At 35.3% G+C, this 15,993-nt stretch overlaps 4 protein-coding genes across 5 annotated transcripts; 2 read left to right on the top strand and 2 right to left on the bottom strand.

The window, feature by feature from the left end:
- Positions 1–387: 387 nt before the first annotated feature.
- On the bottom strand, positions 388–3,824 carry LOC107415407 (uncharacterized). Of its 2 annotated transcripts, none has more exons than XM_048471917.2 (10): positions 3,606–3,824; positions 3,403–3,503; positions 3,117–3,212; positions 2,418–2,522; positions 2,163–2,267; positions 1,762–1,900; positions 1,530–1,645; positions 1,395–1,451; positions 829–1,097; positions 388–720 (listed from the first exon to the last, which is right to left on the bottom strand). In XM_048471917.2, exons 1-9 carry the CDS (start codon positions 3,760–3,762, stop codon positions 993–995), a joined length of 981 nt encoding a protein of 326 aa, XP_048327874.2. In that variant the 5' UTR covers positions 3,763–3,824; the 3' UTR covers positions 388–720; positions 829–992. The 2 variants fall into 2 exon arrangements, with proteins under 2 accessions (XP_048327874.2, XP_048327876.2); XM_048471919.2 differs by having other exon boundaries at positions 3,403–3,500; positions 3,606–3,822.
- Positions 3,825–4,381: 557 nt separating this feature from the next.
- On the top strand, positions 4,382–8,543 carry LOC107415447 (uncharacterized). The gene is made up of 9 exons (XM_025072428.3): positions 4,382–4,779; positions 4,976–5,062; positions 5,158–5,535; positions 5,900–6,035; positions 6,200–6,362; positions 6,536–6,664; positions 6,842–7,036; positions 7,673–7,795; positions 7,886–8,543. Exons 1-9 carry the CDS (start codon positions 4,638–4,640, stop codon positions 7,976–7,978), a joined length of 1,446 nt encoding a protein of 481 aa, XP_024928196.2. The 5' UTR covers positions 4,382–4,637; the 3' UTR covers positions 7,979–8,543.
- Positions 8,544–9,047: 504 nt separating this feature from the next.
- Positions 9,048–11,552, bottom strand: LOC107415341 (transcription factor MYB35). Its single transcript, XM_016023647.4, has 3 exons — positions 11,226–11,552; positions 10,970–11,099; positions 9,048–10,529 (listed from the first exon to the last, which is right to left on the bottom strand). Exons 1-3 carry the CDS (start codon positions 11,356–11,358, stop codon positions 9,773–9,775), a joined length of 1,020 nt encoding a protein of 339 aa, XP_015879133.3. The 5' UTR covers positions 11,359–11,552; the 3' UTR covers positions 9,048–9,772.
- A 2,086-nt stretch (positions 11,553–13,638) lies between these two features.
- Positions 13,639–15,620, top strand: LOC107415411 (CLAVATA3/ESR (CLE)-related protein 25). Its single transcript, XM_016023734.4, has 2 exons — positions 13,639–14,399; positions 15,336–15,620. The coding sequence occupies exons 1-2, from the start codon at positions 14,113–14,115 to the stop codon at positions 15,373–15,375; spliced, it is 327 nt and encodes a 108-aa protein (XP_015879220.1). The 5' UTR covers positions 13,639–14,112; the 3' UTR covers positions 15,376–15,620.
- Positions 15,621–15,993: the final 373 nt, after the last annotated feature.

Genomic DNA, 15,993 nt, shown 5'->3' on the forward strand with positions numbered 1-15,993 from the left:
CTAAAGGTGGATGCTATGTTACTACAAAACTGGGGTTTGTCGTGGTTGTGTTAAAGGTGTTAAAATATGTTACTTAGTGTTTTATGAGAATGTTATTAGCTATATCAGTATATGGAAGCAAGAACCAATAATTTTTGTGATTTTATAAATTTTGCTTTTGATTCTCAAGTGAATTGTTGGGATTGCATTAACTATACTACCGGAAATAAAATCAAGAATCACAATGCCTCAAGAATTTCAATACGCAATATCGTAGAAACAAATCTGAATATTAAAAGTGAATCCTGTTAAAGAAATAAATCAGAATGCCTCAAGAATTTCAATACACAATATTGTAGAAACAAATCTGAGCATTGAAAGGGATTCCTGTTAAAGACATATCTCATCAAAAGAAACCGACGGTTTCATTATTAAAATATGAGCAAGTGCAAATGCTACGGTATATTCAATTGGTTAAATGATTTTTTTGAGACTGCTGATGAGTTTCACTACAAGTGCCAAAGATGATAAATATCTCATCAAAAAGAAACTGACGGTAAGATTTAAGCACAAAATTATATAAGGGGAAGAAGATATATAATTTATGTAGCACTTTTCAGTATGCAAATTATATTACTTGCACTTCAAGCAAAATCTGCCTAAAGAAAAGTGAGATTTTATTCCATCTTCTTCAAGCTGGTTTCTCATCTGAATGCATAAATTAAAGATGAAGCCTCTCACCTGAAATTTGTGTAAAAGATTTCCTCAGAGGTATCAATATGCGCAAAAGGAATATGGAAACATTCAACATCATATTTTAAGCATGGTGAATACGAAACAGCAGATTACCATGAAACTGTTAGAGCAGAGAAGCAGTATAACCCAAAGTGAACAGGAGTGAATACCCTTCTGCCTACCCATAGCAAAGTTGAAACTGTGCAATTGATATTCGCTGATTTTTTTTTATTTTGTAATTCAGGTTACAGTCTCCACCTTTCACTTCTAGACCTCGATCAAACTTGCATCGTTTCTGTTGAGTTTCCTGACTTTCTCTTCTTCTCAGCCCATTTTGGTCCATAGATAGCCAAATGTGTCCGGCCAAACCGTCGATCAGTTACCTGTACTTTCATATTACTGGTTAAAAAGAAACACAACAAATAATAGCATTAAAGCATAAATGATTAGATTATTTGGATGCAGTCCCATTTCAGTAGGGTGGAGGGAGGAGGGGGAGATGGGGGAACCAAAGAAGTGCATTGCTAAGGTAAAGGCCATTTTCATTTGCATGTGCACGAAGCCACTTTTGCATCACATAGATGCAAAGCAAAAGATAAGCTGTTCCGTGGCTTGAACCTGTAAGTTTGATATCTATCAGGAAATTCCGTGTATACAGACATTATTAATGACTATATTACCTTAATAAGGCAACCACACGAATCCAGCATGTCCGTTCCCAGTGGGTATTCCACCACCTTCACAATGTAGTTTTAAAAATAAGATGTTATAAACATATTTGGTAGCAGAAAATAAGAGAGGAGAGAACAACTTACAATGAAGGTATCTTCTCCAACTAAGGCTGAATTTGCAATTTCGTTCATCAGGATTCCATAGTCCACTGCAGTATATGGAGGTGTAACACTAATATAATCAAATGCTCCACCTTTACCTACATAGAATGTTTAAAGATAAAATGAAAACCAGTTCAGTTACAGGCTTTAAATAGTGCTTTGAAAAAATGAAATTACCAACAAAAACAAGGGTATTGAAAGAAGAAGAATATACCTACAAATTGCTCTGCACGTTCTAAGAAAATTTCAACACGAACAGGATGTATGACTGAAACATCGACAAACCCAGTCCATTCCAAGTTTGGCCGTAAAACATCTGAAACAACCCATGGATCCATCTCAACAAAATGTACCTGGAAATTTGCAATCGCAGAAAGCGCAGTTCAATTAAATAATATTAGACAAAATGTACCTGGAAATTTGCAATCCCAGAAAGCGAAGTTCAATTAAATAAGATTAGAAGTACAAAGATGCAAAGATAAAATGTGCAAAGTGCGGCTCAGATGCAAGCTCTAGTTAAAATTAGGTCAGGATAAGGGTAGTAAAGTAGATGCGGAAAGTAGTGAAACTCCTAGTTTATGATTTTGAGAACATGAAGCAATTTATTAAGAGTACCTCTGAACATCCTCGACTAATAGCTTCAATACCAACAGATCCAGTACCACTGTACAAGTCTAACCAACGCCCAGGCCTTAAAGATGCAGGACATCCACCAGCTGCCTAAATTTGTTGTCCAAATAAGCCACACCAGAACAGAAGTTTTGCACGTTCAGAAGTAAATTGGTGATCTATGCCCTATGTTGCATGTTGATTTTAAACTGTTTGCATAAGACTTTGAACAAAATGTAGAAATTAAAGCACTAGTTTTACCTGTAGTATATCAAAGGCTGCACCTTTCACAACTTCCATCATTGGACGTACATCCATGCCCTTTGGTGAGAGCAATTTCTTTCTGCGAGCCTTTCCCCCAAGAACCTACGATGGCCAATGTATTGGCTGATGAGACATCTCTTACACAAAGGCAAACACAGGATATCAAGATTATTACAAAATTAATCGAGGTAATCGACTTTCTTAATTATTATTTTGCATTTTATGATAACGGAGACATTAAAAAAATAACTCAAAGCCATCATCTCAAGAAACACAAACTTTCCAAGAGTCCTTTCATGAAGTCTAACAGGATGTTTCTCCCTTAAGTAATTTTTAATCTCAATGAGAGACTGAGATGAGTAACAACGTAATATTCTCACATTTCAAAGAAATGAGGCTGGCACTTTGGAAGATCATAGAATACCATTTATCTACACAGATCATGCACTTGTTCCTCACGAAGATACAGAACATGGACTTGTTGCACAGCATTCCAAAATACTATGAATCTAACTAGTTTTATTATCCAATTGTCAAACGCACTAGCTGCTTCCCTGCTTTGTACCCAATTGAAATATAAAATTGACCATCTAAATAAGGTAGTGAAAATGTAATTTGACGCAAATCTCTCACATATGTTTGTCCTCGTCCTCACAAAAAACAATGATAAGAAACAATAATAGTAAAAGAACAAACCTGAAGCAACTTATGAGTAATTCTAGGCGGCTTTGGTTCCTCAGTTGGAACTTGAGCGCCTTTTCTTGTATGTTGTCGTTCCTTTCTCCTCCTAGTCTAGTATTCCACATTCAAAACCACCACAATCAAGCAACTAATTAATCAATTAAACTCTTATTTGTGGGGAAAAAAAAAAAAAAAAAACAGTGCAACAATTTTAAGATTCCCAAATATGCATTCCTTTTTCCATTTTCTTGGTTTTCGGCGAAGAAAATGAGTTAGACTGAGATATAATTAAAGAAAGAACCTTAGGAGAAGATTCAGATAAGAATTCGTCGGGGTTAAGACCATATTGCTCCAGCAACTTTCTCTTGGTCTCACTCGCCGCTCCTTTTCCGGATTCTCCTACTAGCCAAACCAGGGAGAGAAAAAAGAAGAAGTTCAATTTCCATTTTAGAACAAAGAAATTTGAGTAAAGTAATTAGCTTCTTCAAGGATGATAAACGTTACTGTAAGATAAGACGATTGTAGAAGACGGCCGTCGATTTCTACTCGGCGTTGAGGAGACATTGAAGAGGGAAAGATTAGGAGAAGATGAGCCAATGTTCGGAGTGAAATTGATTCGGAATTGGTAGAGATTCGAAGGCAACGAAACCGCCATTGCCATTTGCCAGAGGTCGATTGCTTTAGTCAAAACACTCGTAGAGCAGTAGAGCTCAGTCTCTCAGCTTCAGATTAAAAATCTTCAGAACCTTTCGTAAAAGGCCCAATTGTGAAAAATACACACGAAGCCCATTTACAAGAAGGCCCAAATAAAATTTAAAAACTAAAATTCGAAAAATAAAAAAAATATCTAATGATGAGGGGGTCGGTAGAAATTAAAATGACTGAAAAACCCGGGTCATTTCCTAAAAGTTTGTGCAGTGCAGAGCTGAAAAACACGTGCCACCGCCCGCCAGGATCTAGGACACGTACGAAGAACTGACACTCAATAACATGAACAGCGTCATCGTGGGAACAACTCCATCCACTACACGGCTTTCGCTACCTGCCCTCTCCCTCACCAACCCCAAGCGCTACACTTCTAGAATCGTATTCCGACCATAACGTGGCATTCTCGCATCCGTTAGATGGTCCAGATAGTGACGTGAGAGCGCGTGGGCCCCCATGAAATGTACAGTTTGTCTGGTAAGGTAAAGACGATTGAATTTATATAAGTGCGTAGATCGTATTGGGACTGTTCAAAACGTAGACTTTGCCGAGTTTGGAAGCCGAGTGAGAGAGAAAGAGAGAGGGGACATCTGAGTGAAATCTAATAAATTCTCCTTTTCACAGTTAAAAAAATATAAACTTTAAAATAATAATAGTCAATAATAAGCCATCAAAAACTAAAAGAAAATTATTAAAATTAAAATAGTCAATGATCAAAATTACATTTCTTTAGAAGGAGAAAGCAGCTCTTGTGGACTGAGCGGTTTTTACTTTTCTTAATTGGGTTGCTGATAGAGAGAGAGAGAGAGAGAGAGAGAGAGAGAGAAGGCTATGGGAGCTTGTGCGTCGCGGCCCAAGGGTTGCGTTGGTGGGCGGTTGCGTTTGCCGAAGAAGAACCATCGCCGGATAAGAAGAAATGGTCAGAGACGAGTTTCATCGTCCAATCGATCTTTCCCTAATCCTGCATTCCAAGGTTCTTTGCTTAATCTTTTTTTATTTTTTAAAAATTTAATTTATAAAGCATTGATTTTTACGGTGTGGGACTGAACTTAGGAAGTGGGGATTAATATGTTGAGTTAATAAACGTTTCTGCTTAATGGGTTTTGGTATGTGAATTTTGGGTTTTATTAATTTGATTGCATTTGATTGAATGTTTCCGTTTGGTTCAGCAAGAGCTAGTACAGATGCGCAGTGGTTTGATTGTATTTCAATGAATGAATCCGAACGGGACGAGGATTTTTACAGCGTTCGGGATGGTAAGCGGATTTTTGGGTATTAGAAACACTATTTTTTTTTGGTTAATTGTTTGTAATGAAGGTTGATCCGATGGGCAAATTTATTTTTTGTGTAGATGTGCTGTCTATAAATGGCTCTGAAAGTGTATCAGGATTGAGTATAACATCGCCAAGAGGTGTTTACCGTAAGGAGTTTTGTGAATCCTCTGATCAGCATCAGCAGCAGAAACCAAGAGAACCATTGCATAGAAAAAATGATGTTGCCTCTGTTAATGCTGATGAAGTTTCTACTGTCTGCGTGGATGAAAGTAATGGAGGAAACCAACCAACACAAGCGTTGGATAATTGTGGCCTTCTTCCAAACACTTGCTTGCCTTGCCTTGCTTCTACGGTCGACAAAAGAAGCCCAGGCCCTCCAATTTCAAGAAAGAAACCGCTTTCGAAACTTTCCTTTAAATGGAGGGAAGGGCATGCTGACCCCAGTCCCACATTATGTGAGTATTGCAGTCAATCTTCACATCTTTAACAGTTTGTTATCTTTATTATTTTTAATTTTATTTCTGTTTTTGCCATGCTTCTATTAATTCTTACCTTCGTTTAAGGGGAATTTTGGAAAGGGTCATCTTGTAATTCGAATTTGGCATGATAAAAAACTTAAGAAAGAAAAATTACAAGTAGAATATCTTTTTTAAATGGAAAGATAAGGTTAGTATTTGGCATTAAGGTTATGGAGAAAATGTAAACAAGAACGAATGTTCTTTACTGACAAAGAAGATGAGAACTTAAGTGCAAAATTCTTGAAAAAGGGTCGAAATTATCTAGCAAAATGATGATCTGTGTATTCCTTTTTTGTCTTAGTTTCACCCAAGCTACTTCGACAGCGACCAATAGCGGGTTCCACGGTTCCTTATTGCCCTGTAGAGAAGAGAATGCCAGATTGCTGGTCTCCTCTTGAGCCAAGCACATTCAAAGTCAGGGCAAAAAACTATTTAAGGTGAGAGCATTTGCGGTTAAGATTTATTTTGTCTTTCCAATTAAAGAGCTTGTTTTTTGGAAGCATGGGTTTGGATGGGATAACGACTTTTACTTTATTTGGTTTTTTGGACTTCATTTGATTTTCTGACTTCATTGTTGCATTGTCTGTTGGTTTGTTTGCAGGGACAAAAAGAAAGATTGTGCTTCAAATTATGCTGCATTTTATCCTTTCGGTGTTGATGTTTTCTTATCACCAAGGAAAATTGATCATATTGCTCGTTTTGTGGAACTTCCTATGATGAATTCAGCTGGGGACATGCCTTCTATTCTTGTTGTAAATGTTCAGGTACTACATCTTTCTATTTATATTCCTCATCTATTATTGTGCCTCTCATGCAATTTGCATCTCTTATTGCTGTTTGAAAGACAATGTAAAACAATGATTTTTGTTGATTCTTTTTTATGCTGACAATTTACAAGAATTTTCATTATATTTTAACTTCATTGTCTAAACTGCAGATGCCATTGTATCCTGCCACTATATTTCAAGGTGAAAATGATGGAGAAGGAATGAACTTGGTGATGTACTTTAAGCTTTCTGAGAATTATTCTAAAGAGCTTCCATCTCATTTCCGAGATAATATCACTGTAAGAAAGACCAAACATAGTTTATTGTTTCCTAATTTTCTGAGTCCTAAAATGTAGTTCCTGTCACTTTTGTTCCTTAGAAGGAAACTCACTCCAATAGTAGCATTAAGTGTTTGTGTTTAATTACCTTGTGACAGTTTTGGTGACTATATTCTCTCATTGTTTCTTCCTTGACAGAGATTCCTCAATGATGAGGTGGAGAGAGTTAGAGGTTTCCCTGTTGATACAATTGCACCCTTTAGAGAAAGATTGAAGATCCTGGGTGGAGTGGCAAATATGGAAGATCTTCCTTTGAGTGCCGCTGAGAAGAAGCTAATGAATGCTTACAATGAAAAGCCTGTTCTTTCACGTCCCCAGCATGAGTTTTACTTGGTAATTATTTCTCAAGTTCTTCAAATTGCCTTTAGCATGATAAATATTTCTTTTCTGATTTCTAGTCTAAGTTTTGTTTGAACATGTGGTTTTTTGTAATAAAGGATTTGTTTCTTTTTATGAATTTGAAAAATCAATATATAGTCTTTTATGTACCTTGGTAAGAGAAATATTGCATGCACAGTGCATTACATACTTGGGGCCACTGGGCCAGGCAACTTTTTTTCTGTTGTTTTCCTGGGGGATTAAAGTTAATCCTGAAAGGATCCTAGGAAATGAGAAGAATTTTTGTTTCTCATGGATCTAAGTGTCTAAAGTAAGGTATAGCAAGAAAGCTCCTAGTAGTTTACATTAATTGCAGAAGAAGGAAAATGATTTATATGATTAAACAGTCACTTATTCTTCACATTCCCTCGGATTAAATACTTTCCATAGCTAAAAAATTTTCTGTTAGCTAGTATATTTTTACAGAACAGTTTGTAATATTTTATGCATCTTCGTTTGCTGTAATGAAAGCATATTATGACGTTTCTAAATCTGAGACAAGCGAAAGAGATTTAAGAAGATATGAATTTCATCCAAAAACTAATTTTTTTTTTTTTTTTTTTTTTTCCTTTTATGATGTTACTCATACAGGGAGAAAACTACTTCGAGATTGATTTGGATGTTCATAGATTTGGCTACATCTCCAGAAAAGGAATCGAAGCAATCCACGAAAGATTAAAGCTGTGTAAATTGAATTTCGGTCTGACAATTCAGGTATACCTATATTTATAATGTCCTGGTTTTAAACCATTCCCTGACATCCATATCTGGGCTTTCTTTTGACTCATAGTATTCTTGAAACAGGGAAACAAAGCAGAAGACTTGCCTGAGAATATGTTATGTTGTGTACGGTTGAATGAAATCAACTACACAAATTATCACCAGCTGGGATCTTGAATCAATAGAATTATTTGAGTCAAGTGCCTTCTTTTAATCCCAATAAAAACTTTGATACTGGAGATCGTTCAATCAGTGAACCGACTGAGAATGTCGACCTAGAAAACTTCCTCCACTTTTTTCTTCCCTAATCAAGTCCTCTCTCTTGACTTCCTCTCTTGAGTACTTGTAGGTTGGCAATCAACTTTTGTTTCTCCAATTTTTGCTATTCGTGTTACACATTCATTTGTACAGGTATACTTAAATGTACAGTTTTGACAAATGAAGTGAAATAAAAAAAAATAAATAAAAAAAAAAATAAAATTAAAAAAAGCTTTTTCTTTTACGCGCAGACTTTCATAAGATGATGACTCTGATTTCTCCATGGATGTTTCGAAAGCTGTTGTTTCTTCAATCTGGTTTGAGGCCAGTAAGATATTAGAAAGAGAGAAAAATTCCTGATCCTGGAGATTTTGCACTTTGCAGCTGCAGGGAATTTAGCATAAACTTATTTCGTGCCACTCGCAGCATCAGAGATCCATGTAACCGTAAAGAATAATCAGATGTTCTGATATCTGCATAAAGATACCTTTTTTTCTTTATTAGGATGGAAAATTTTACATAAGATAAGGACAAAATGGAGATAACAAACGGAGAATTTCATATATCATAGGAAAGGAATTACAGAATATCACCGTCGGAAAAAAGCTAAATGGTGGCAAAAGAAACGAAACAAGTTTTATCAGGAAATAAGAGAAAGGAGATTGGACAGATGGTGTCTGACGAGGAAGGTAAGGAAGAATGCAATAAGAGAAGCTAAGCTGTCGGAGACCCCAAACACCGGCCAAAGAGGGATGAAAAAGAACATCTCTGAACCTTTTGCTCGGCCTTAGGGGGTGTTGATGAATCACATGGCAGCGGATCAACAACGGCTTTTCTTGCCTGATAATTTTGGTCATTGGCTTTGCTTTCGAAGGTGGGAGAGACAGCATGAATGGTCTTAGGCTCACGTACCGGAAGGACATCGTTCCAAATGCGACCGGATGATCCTTGCCTCCTGAAAGAGACAGATGATCTCTGCAATGTAGTCATTGATCAATGTTTTCTGCCAATGCCTCTTTTGTCTCTCTGTCTTTGTTTCAAATCTTTTGGTAACTTAACTGCTTTTTGTTCAGAAGTTGTTCATTTTTCGAACTGTAATAGGTCTTCAATCATTCGGTTTCCTGAGTCCGTTGGAGGAGAGGAAGAGTTTTTTCAATTCTTGCATGCGGGTATTGAACATCCATACACAATTAGTTTGATCCAATAACTGGATTTGGATTCCAACTTATGTTTTAGTTGATTAGAAGGTTATTCTGATTGGAATTTGAATGGGTAATTCATCATTTTACAATATTGGTTTGTTCTTCCTTTCTAGCCGTTAGATCACTTGACTCATTTTTTATGATGAAGCTGCTATTATTAGGTGCTACAAGATACCATGATTTTTGGATATTAACAGTCCTACATTTTAGGCCTTACCCAATGTCATCCATTCCTTAATATATGTAGCATAATTCAATTGACAATTTTAGAAAACCATGCCTGTGGATCATTGATTGAACAGAAGATTGTTCATTAGCTTGATGTCAGAAACATAGCTGCCCATTGAATGTTCGGATTTAATGTGCAACTTCATACTTTGGCTAATTATTATGGTCCTCATTTTTTTTTTCCTTTTCTCTCTAGCTAAGAACTAAACCACCTATTCTGACATAGAGAAAGCTATTGTTCTGCATAATCCTAATAAGTTTTTAATCTTGTCATACGAAGTAGTCAGTAATCAAAAGATCCGTCAAACAAATCAGGGAATGCTGCCCTTATCTCACGGTCCTGATCCAAGATGGTATCCACAAATGAATTCACTGAAGATGAAGAAGCTTCAGTCCCATTATTCCTTTGCTCTCCAGTGGTGTATCCAAAATCACAAGCTTGGGAACCATGTTTATATTCATTTCCATTAGCAAACTTGCACTGCTGCGCAGCTTCACTCTGCAATAGAACTGTGGGGTGGTTTTTGTGTTCCTGCCGTGGTTCTGTCGATTGGAAAGGCTCATGCACAAGAAATAACTCGCTCCAATTATTAAGGGAAGAAGAAGGAGTAAATATTTGAGTCTGAGATTGTTGGCAGGAATAAGATTGTGGAGAAGTCAATTCGGTTACATGAGATGAAGATGATGATGAACAAGAGGAAGTTACTTCATTGGAAAAGTATGTTTGGAGAGTGTCCTGATCCGTTACTTGAAACTGACCCAAGAAGTCCAATGAGGAAGGATTCATAGAAAATGAGTTATCTTGAACTTGCTCTATAGTGGGACTCAAGATCATATTGGTATATGGGAGTCCTGTAATGCCAGAAGTTGGGGATTCGGGTCCAAACGTGTGGTTCAAGTCAGAAAAGATCTGAGAATAAGGCTTATGAGTTACAGGGTCAATTCCCATCTTGGAAAGCTTCTTCCTCAATTTCGTGTTCCAGTAGTTTTTGACATCATTGTCTGTCCTTCCTGGTAGTCGCTTCGCAATCAAAGACCACCTGCACATAAAAATCTTGCTGAGAAAGAAAGAATCATCCATATAAGAACTTGTACCAGAATAAACTAGGCTTGTCAACATACTAAGATTCTTATATATGCATGCTGTTCATTTAAGGTGAAAACAAATTTCTTATCCACTAAACAGCAAAGCAAAGGGAATATATTGGTGAAGTTGGCACTGAGATATTCTTCTCAAAGGATACATAACAAAGATAAACCACCGCTAATGCTTCCTTTTTAACTGTTTTTTCTAGGAAAATGGGGGAAGAGTGAACAAAAAAGGTGCTAAATTGGACATCCTGTTTAGATAGCAATCTTGTTGGCAAAAGCTAGCTTATTAGGAAACCAACCTATCCTTAAATCAAAAACTAAGCCTATATGAGGGAAAAAGATAAAAAAAGTTTTGAAGAAAAGGTAAAAGAAAAAGAAAAAAAGCCACCTGCTTCCTATAGCTTGATGAAGGTTAATAATGAGCTCTTCTTCTTGAGGAGTGAAGCTGTCATGTTTGAGGTCAGGCCTGAGATAATTAGTCCACCTGAGCCTGCAACTCTTCCCACATCTGTTGAGTCCTGTAAACCAAAACTCATATTGCAAACAACACGTATATTCATGAAATCCAGGGCATTAGGAATTACATATGACTTACTGAGTGACATAATTAAAACTGAAAGAAAAGAGAATGACCAAACTCAAACCTGCTTTCTTAGGAACCAAAGTCCAATTTCCAATTCCATACTTGGCTACGTATGCAAGTATTTTGGCATCCTCTTGAGGTGTCCAGAGACCTCTCTTCACATTTGATTTATCGCAGCAAGGTGGCCTTCCCATTGATAGATAGATAGATAGATAGATGATTTGGAAGGTAAATGGCGAATGAATTACATATAAATGTTTAAGCTACTAGTTAGTGATGCAATCTCCCAAAGAGCTTTTTCATGTATATTTAAGAAGAAGAAAAAAAAAAAACAAATAGATGGTTTTAGAAATTGAGAAAGCAAGAAATGCATGCAATTCCGCTCCTGATTAACAACAATTGCATGATTATTTTCATCTTCTTATAAAAACAGTAATTTAGCATGACATCACAAAAATATACAGTTCATTCTTCTCTCTCTTCCCTCACACATAAAAACAGTTCAGTTTTGGGTGACTTTATTTGGTCTTTTTTTGTTTTTTTGTTTTTTTTTATTTTTTTATTTTTATTTACTACTACATTTGTTGAATTGGTTTCTTCTAAATTGTTTGCCTGATTTCATATATAGATTATAAAATTTAGTCTGAATAAATAACATAGTTTCTCTGGAAAACATGGAAAAACAAAACTCCCAAGACCAAAATGAATATGAATGGAAAGTATAAAAGCTAGTTAATTTTCCGGAGGGGGAAATAATAATGATAAAGAACATATGTATTTAACTTAATCATTCAAAGACTATGCAGATCGGTCTGGATAAAAATTGAAAGGAAGAAAATTGAGATGACCTTGGGCTAATATTGGATGGGCTTTACAATGGAGAGACATTACTTTTTATTCAATATCGTTTTGCCTGCCTTGTCTAGATTTCTGGGCAAACATTGCCATTTTTATCTGTCTAGTCCAAATTAATAAAATGATAACATGATAAATTGACACATGAGTGTTTTTTTTTTTTTTTTTCCAAATTAATAAAGTGATAAGATGATAAAGACCTGCAGCTTTAACAAATTATTTGAGTCTCTCTAAGTGTCAGGAGATCGAACAAACAAAATTTCAGGCTATAATTAGTCTGCTACACAAACACACCAGCTTGTTCTAGAATGTTAACCTTGAAAAGCTAATAATAAGTGTTTCTCAGGTTTTTCGAAGCCACTGTTAGTCACTAAATTCACTTACATTATGTTATATAATTGTTGGAGAATATTGGTCCCCCACTATGAGATCAGTAGCACCAAATGTCACTCTCAGGGTGTTTTTCTTGTAATTTTGCAGACATTTTATTATGAGCCATTTTTTTTTTTTTTTGTTATCTCATATATATATATATATATTCTTTTCTATGTCATGATGGATAATGGTGATGATTGTATTTGTGGAGAGCTACTGGATTTTTCAAAAGATTGCTTGTGCTATATATATTGTTTACAAATAATTAACGTTAAAAAAGTTGTCTCCCACCTTGCTTTATTTATTAATGCAGATAGGTACACCTATTTTTAACAAGTTGTAGTCAAAATATTCGTATTGATGAGCTAGCTTTCGAGTTTGGCAGATTCATTGCGTGTTACGTGAAGCTAGATATATACTTCAAAAATGTAATGGGTATACAGGATCAATTTAGTTTGTCCAGAAGAATATAGAATGCTTTTTTCATGAACGGTCTCTTTTGTTATGATACATATCCCATGTGCTTTTCATATATATATATATACTCATAGGGAAATCTCAAAACTGTATATATGGTCCGGTAATGAAATGATTGCGATATCAAATTAAAACAATTCATGTGTTACTGTTAGTTTAGTGGCTACTTGCTAGTATACATATACAAGTTGGAAACAAATGCATATTTTAATTAATAATAATAATAATCATAATCATAATAATTATATATAGGCCCGCGGTTTCTCTTTTATTTAAAAAAACAAAAAAAATTCTCCAAGACCAAGAAAGCTTAATAAGGTGCAACTTTTCAAGTGTGTTTAAATGAAAAACCAAACTTTTTCACCAAAAAAAAGAGTAAATGAAAAACAAAACTCTACATATTGAATTAGATGCTTTTGTTTTATGTTGTGTGGGTGTGGGGGTGGGGGCAGTATGTGTGTTTGTGATGGAGAGAGGTCCTTAAGATTTGATATACTGGTTGAAATGGATGGTCTTGTAATTTGGAACAAAGTATATTATCCATATCTTTTTTATTTTTTATTTTATATAATGCAAGAAAACAGGGCATCCCAAATCAAATCAATATTATTGATTTATGTATGTGGGTTCCTCTAATCACACCTTACTGTTATATGTTATTATATGCAGCGGGCTCTATGTCTTTTTTTGACATAATTGGAATACCCAAAGACTTGGGCACAGAGATAGAGAGAGAGTGAGTGATCATATAGTGAGGTCCCCTATGGAAGCTGCATGAAAATCTAAAAAAAAAAACCCAAAGCAAACAAAACAGAGCCTACTCTGGACCCTTTAAGTTTTTTCACCACATAAAAAATTAGAAAAATACAGATAATAAAAACATTTTTAACAAAATTCCTTTCGTTTTTTCTTTTATATCAGAGTCTCTTCCTTTCCTCTCTCTCTCTCTCTCTCTCTCTCTCTCTCTCGTATACAGGAACAAGAAGAGGCTTTAAATAGAACCAGTCACTCTTTACCCGCCAAGTTGAAAAATAACATAATTCTCCTACCTCTCTTGTTCTGTTCCTGCCTTCTTCTTTGAAATAGCTAGTTCTCCATATAAATATATTTATACATTCTTGTCAGTTTCATGCTTTTTCTTCCATGTTGGCATGGCTGGGTTTTATTTATGGATGAGAACTAGTCATTAGTAAAAGAATTAAGGGGGAGAGAGAGAGAGAGAGAGAGAGTGAGAGAGAGAGATGGTGATGATGATGATGATCAGTGGGAGGAAAAAGGTTTTGAGGGGTGTTTTTGGAGCTCTGTTTTTTATGGGTGCTTTATGGTTTTTGTTTGGTGGAATTGTTACAGGCCATGCCACCATCACCATAACTAGTAGTACAGTTCCATCAGTAGATAATAACCAAATGTTGAAGCATTGGAATTTGAATGGAAGAGATCAGAGACACCACTCTCTTCGTTGGGCTTCCAATCTCATCTATGTCAGCAAGAGAAGAGTACCCAATGGCCCTGATCCCATTCACAACAGGTAATTCCTCATCCTCCTCCTCCTCCTCCTCCTTATCATCATCTGCTTCGCTTCTCTCATTCTCTTATCATCACTATGCCATTGTTAATATTGACTAATTTGCTTAATCTTCTTAACTAATTGTGGAAGAATATGATTAATTACTATACAGTAAAAATGTATTAAAGGTAATTTTAAATCATAGGGAAGGCATGCGTTCTTGGAAGAGAGGGCCAAGAAAAATAATAAAGCTTAGAAAAAGAAAAAAAAGGACACGTCATGATTCAGTACTAAGAAAGAGAATACGTTAAAGTTTTTTTCCATTCCTTTTTACTTGTTCAATTATTCTCAATTTTGGTTTTTCAGATGTGACAGTTGAATTCCATAGGTTTTGTAAGTGTATCTGCCATGCATACATATATAATATCTTCTTGTAATTGAAGAAAGATACTCTTCCTCTTTTCTTGGGGTTTTAAGAGAATCTTGTCTTTGTTTCTTAGTCTAGTAGTTACCAATACCATATACGTTTATCTGTTTGACTTTAATTAATACATAACTTAGAAGAAGATGAGCATGGAAAATTAAACTTAACCCTGCTTTCTTTGCAGATTCTAATGTGGGTTGAACATCATGAAACTCTTTATCAAAAGCTTCTTTACATATCAATAACTTTCTCTGTTTTTGATAAACGCATAAAGATCTTGGGGAGAGAAACTGGACAACTTTAGTTATGGGAGGGAAACTATAAAAATATACACATATACTTTTTTGTTTATTCAAATTAGTTCATAAAAGAGAGTGATTAAATTAAATTTGGATGAAAAAATGGATTCAGAAATACTAGTTTGCATTATTTCATAGCTTACTTTTATCATATGGCACTGAAAAATAATGTAAAATTCTATGATGATTGATTGCCTGTTTCAATTATGTTTATATTCTGATATGATTTTTCAGGAGAGCAGTGAAGACTAGACAACCGCCTGGTCGGGCCTAAATCTGTGAATTGTGAAGGTGCTTTTGAAGCATCGAAACTTGTGTGCATGGCAGAGAAATGTACAAGTAACTAGTAAGATTTATGATCCACCAATTAAGTAGAAGACTCTCACTTCTCACATAAAGGGCTATTAGAAGAATGCAAGCTGGGAAGCTTCCAAACTACATATATTTTGCTAAGACCTGGAATTGTTATTTGGGCCAGAGTGCATATATATATATATATATATCATCTTTCATTGGTTAGTTTTTCTGCATTTTATTCAGTACTTTTATATTTTTATATTAAAGATTTGTGGAGTGACTAAAATATTTGTTGAAAATTTTGGATAATGCAAGTTATATGGAAATTAAGCTGAACAAAATCTTAGTATTTTGATTTAATTAATATCAATCAGAGTTGAGCTATGATCAGTGTAAAGTTTTTTGATGGTGCAAAGAAACAAGACCAATCTTCTATCTAGGACAAAACATTGATGTTGAAGAAGCTTGAGAAAGGATAAAACTTTTTTGGAGGGATCCTGGTAGTATATGCTTGTCCCTAGCTTCTTGAAGGTTTTGGGGACAGATTCATGGATAAGGATTTTGCTTTTGTAGGGGAAAAACCAGACCAATTTGG

The sequence above is a fragment of the Ziziphus jujuba genome, chromosome 4, assembly GCF_031755915.1.
Source record: "Ziziphus jujuba cultivar Dongzao chromosome 4, ASM3175591v1".
Classification (NCBI taxonomy): Eukaryota; Viridiplantae; Streptophyta; class Magnoliopsida; order Rosales; family Rhamnaceae; genus Ziziphus; species Ziziphus jujuba.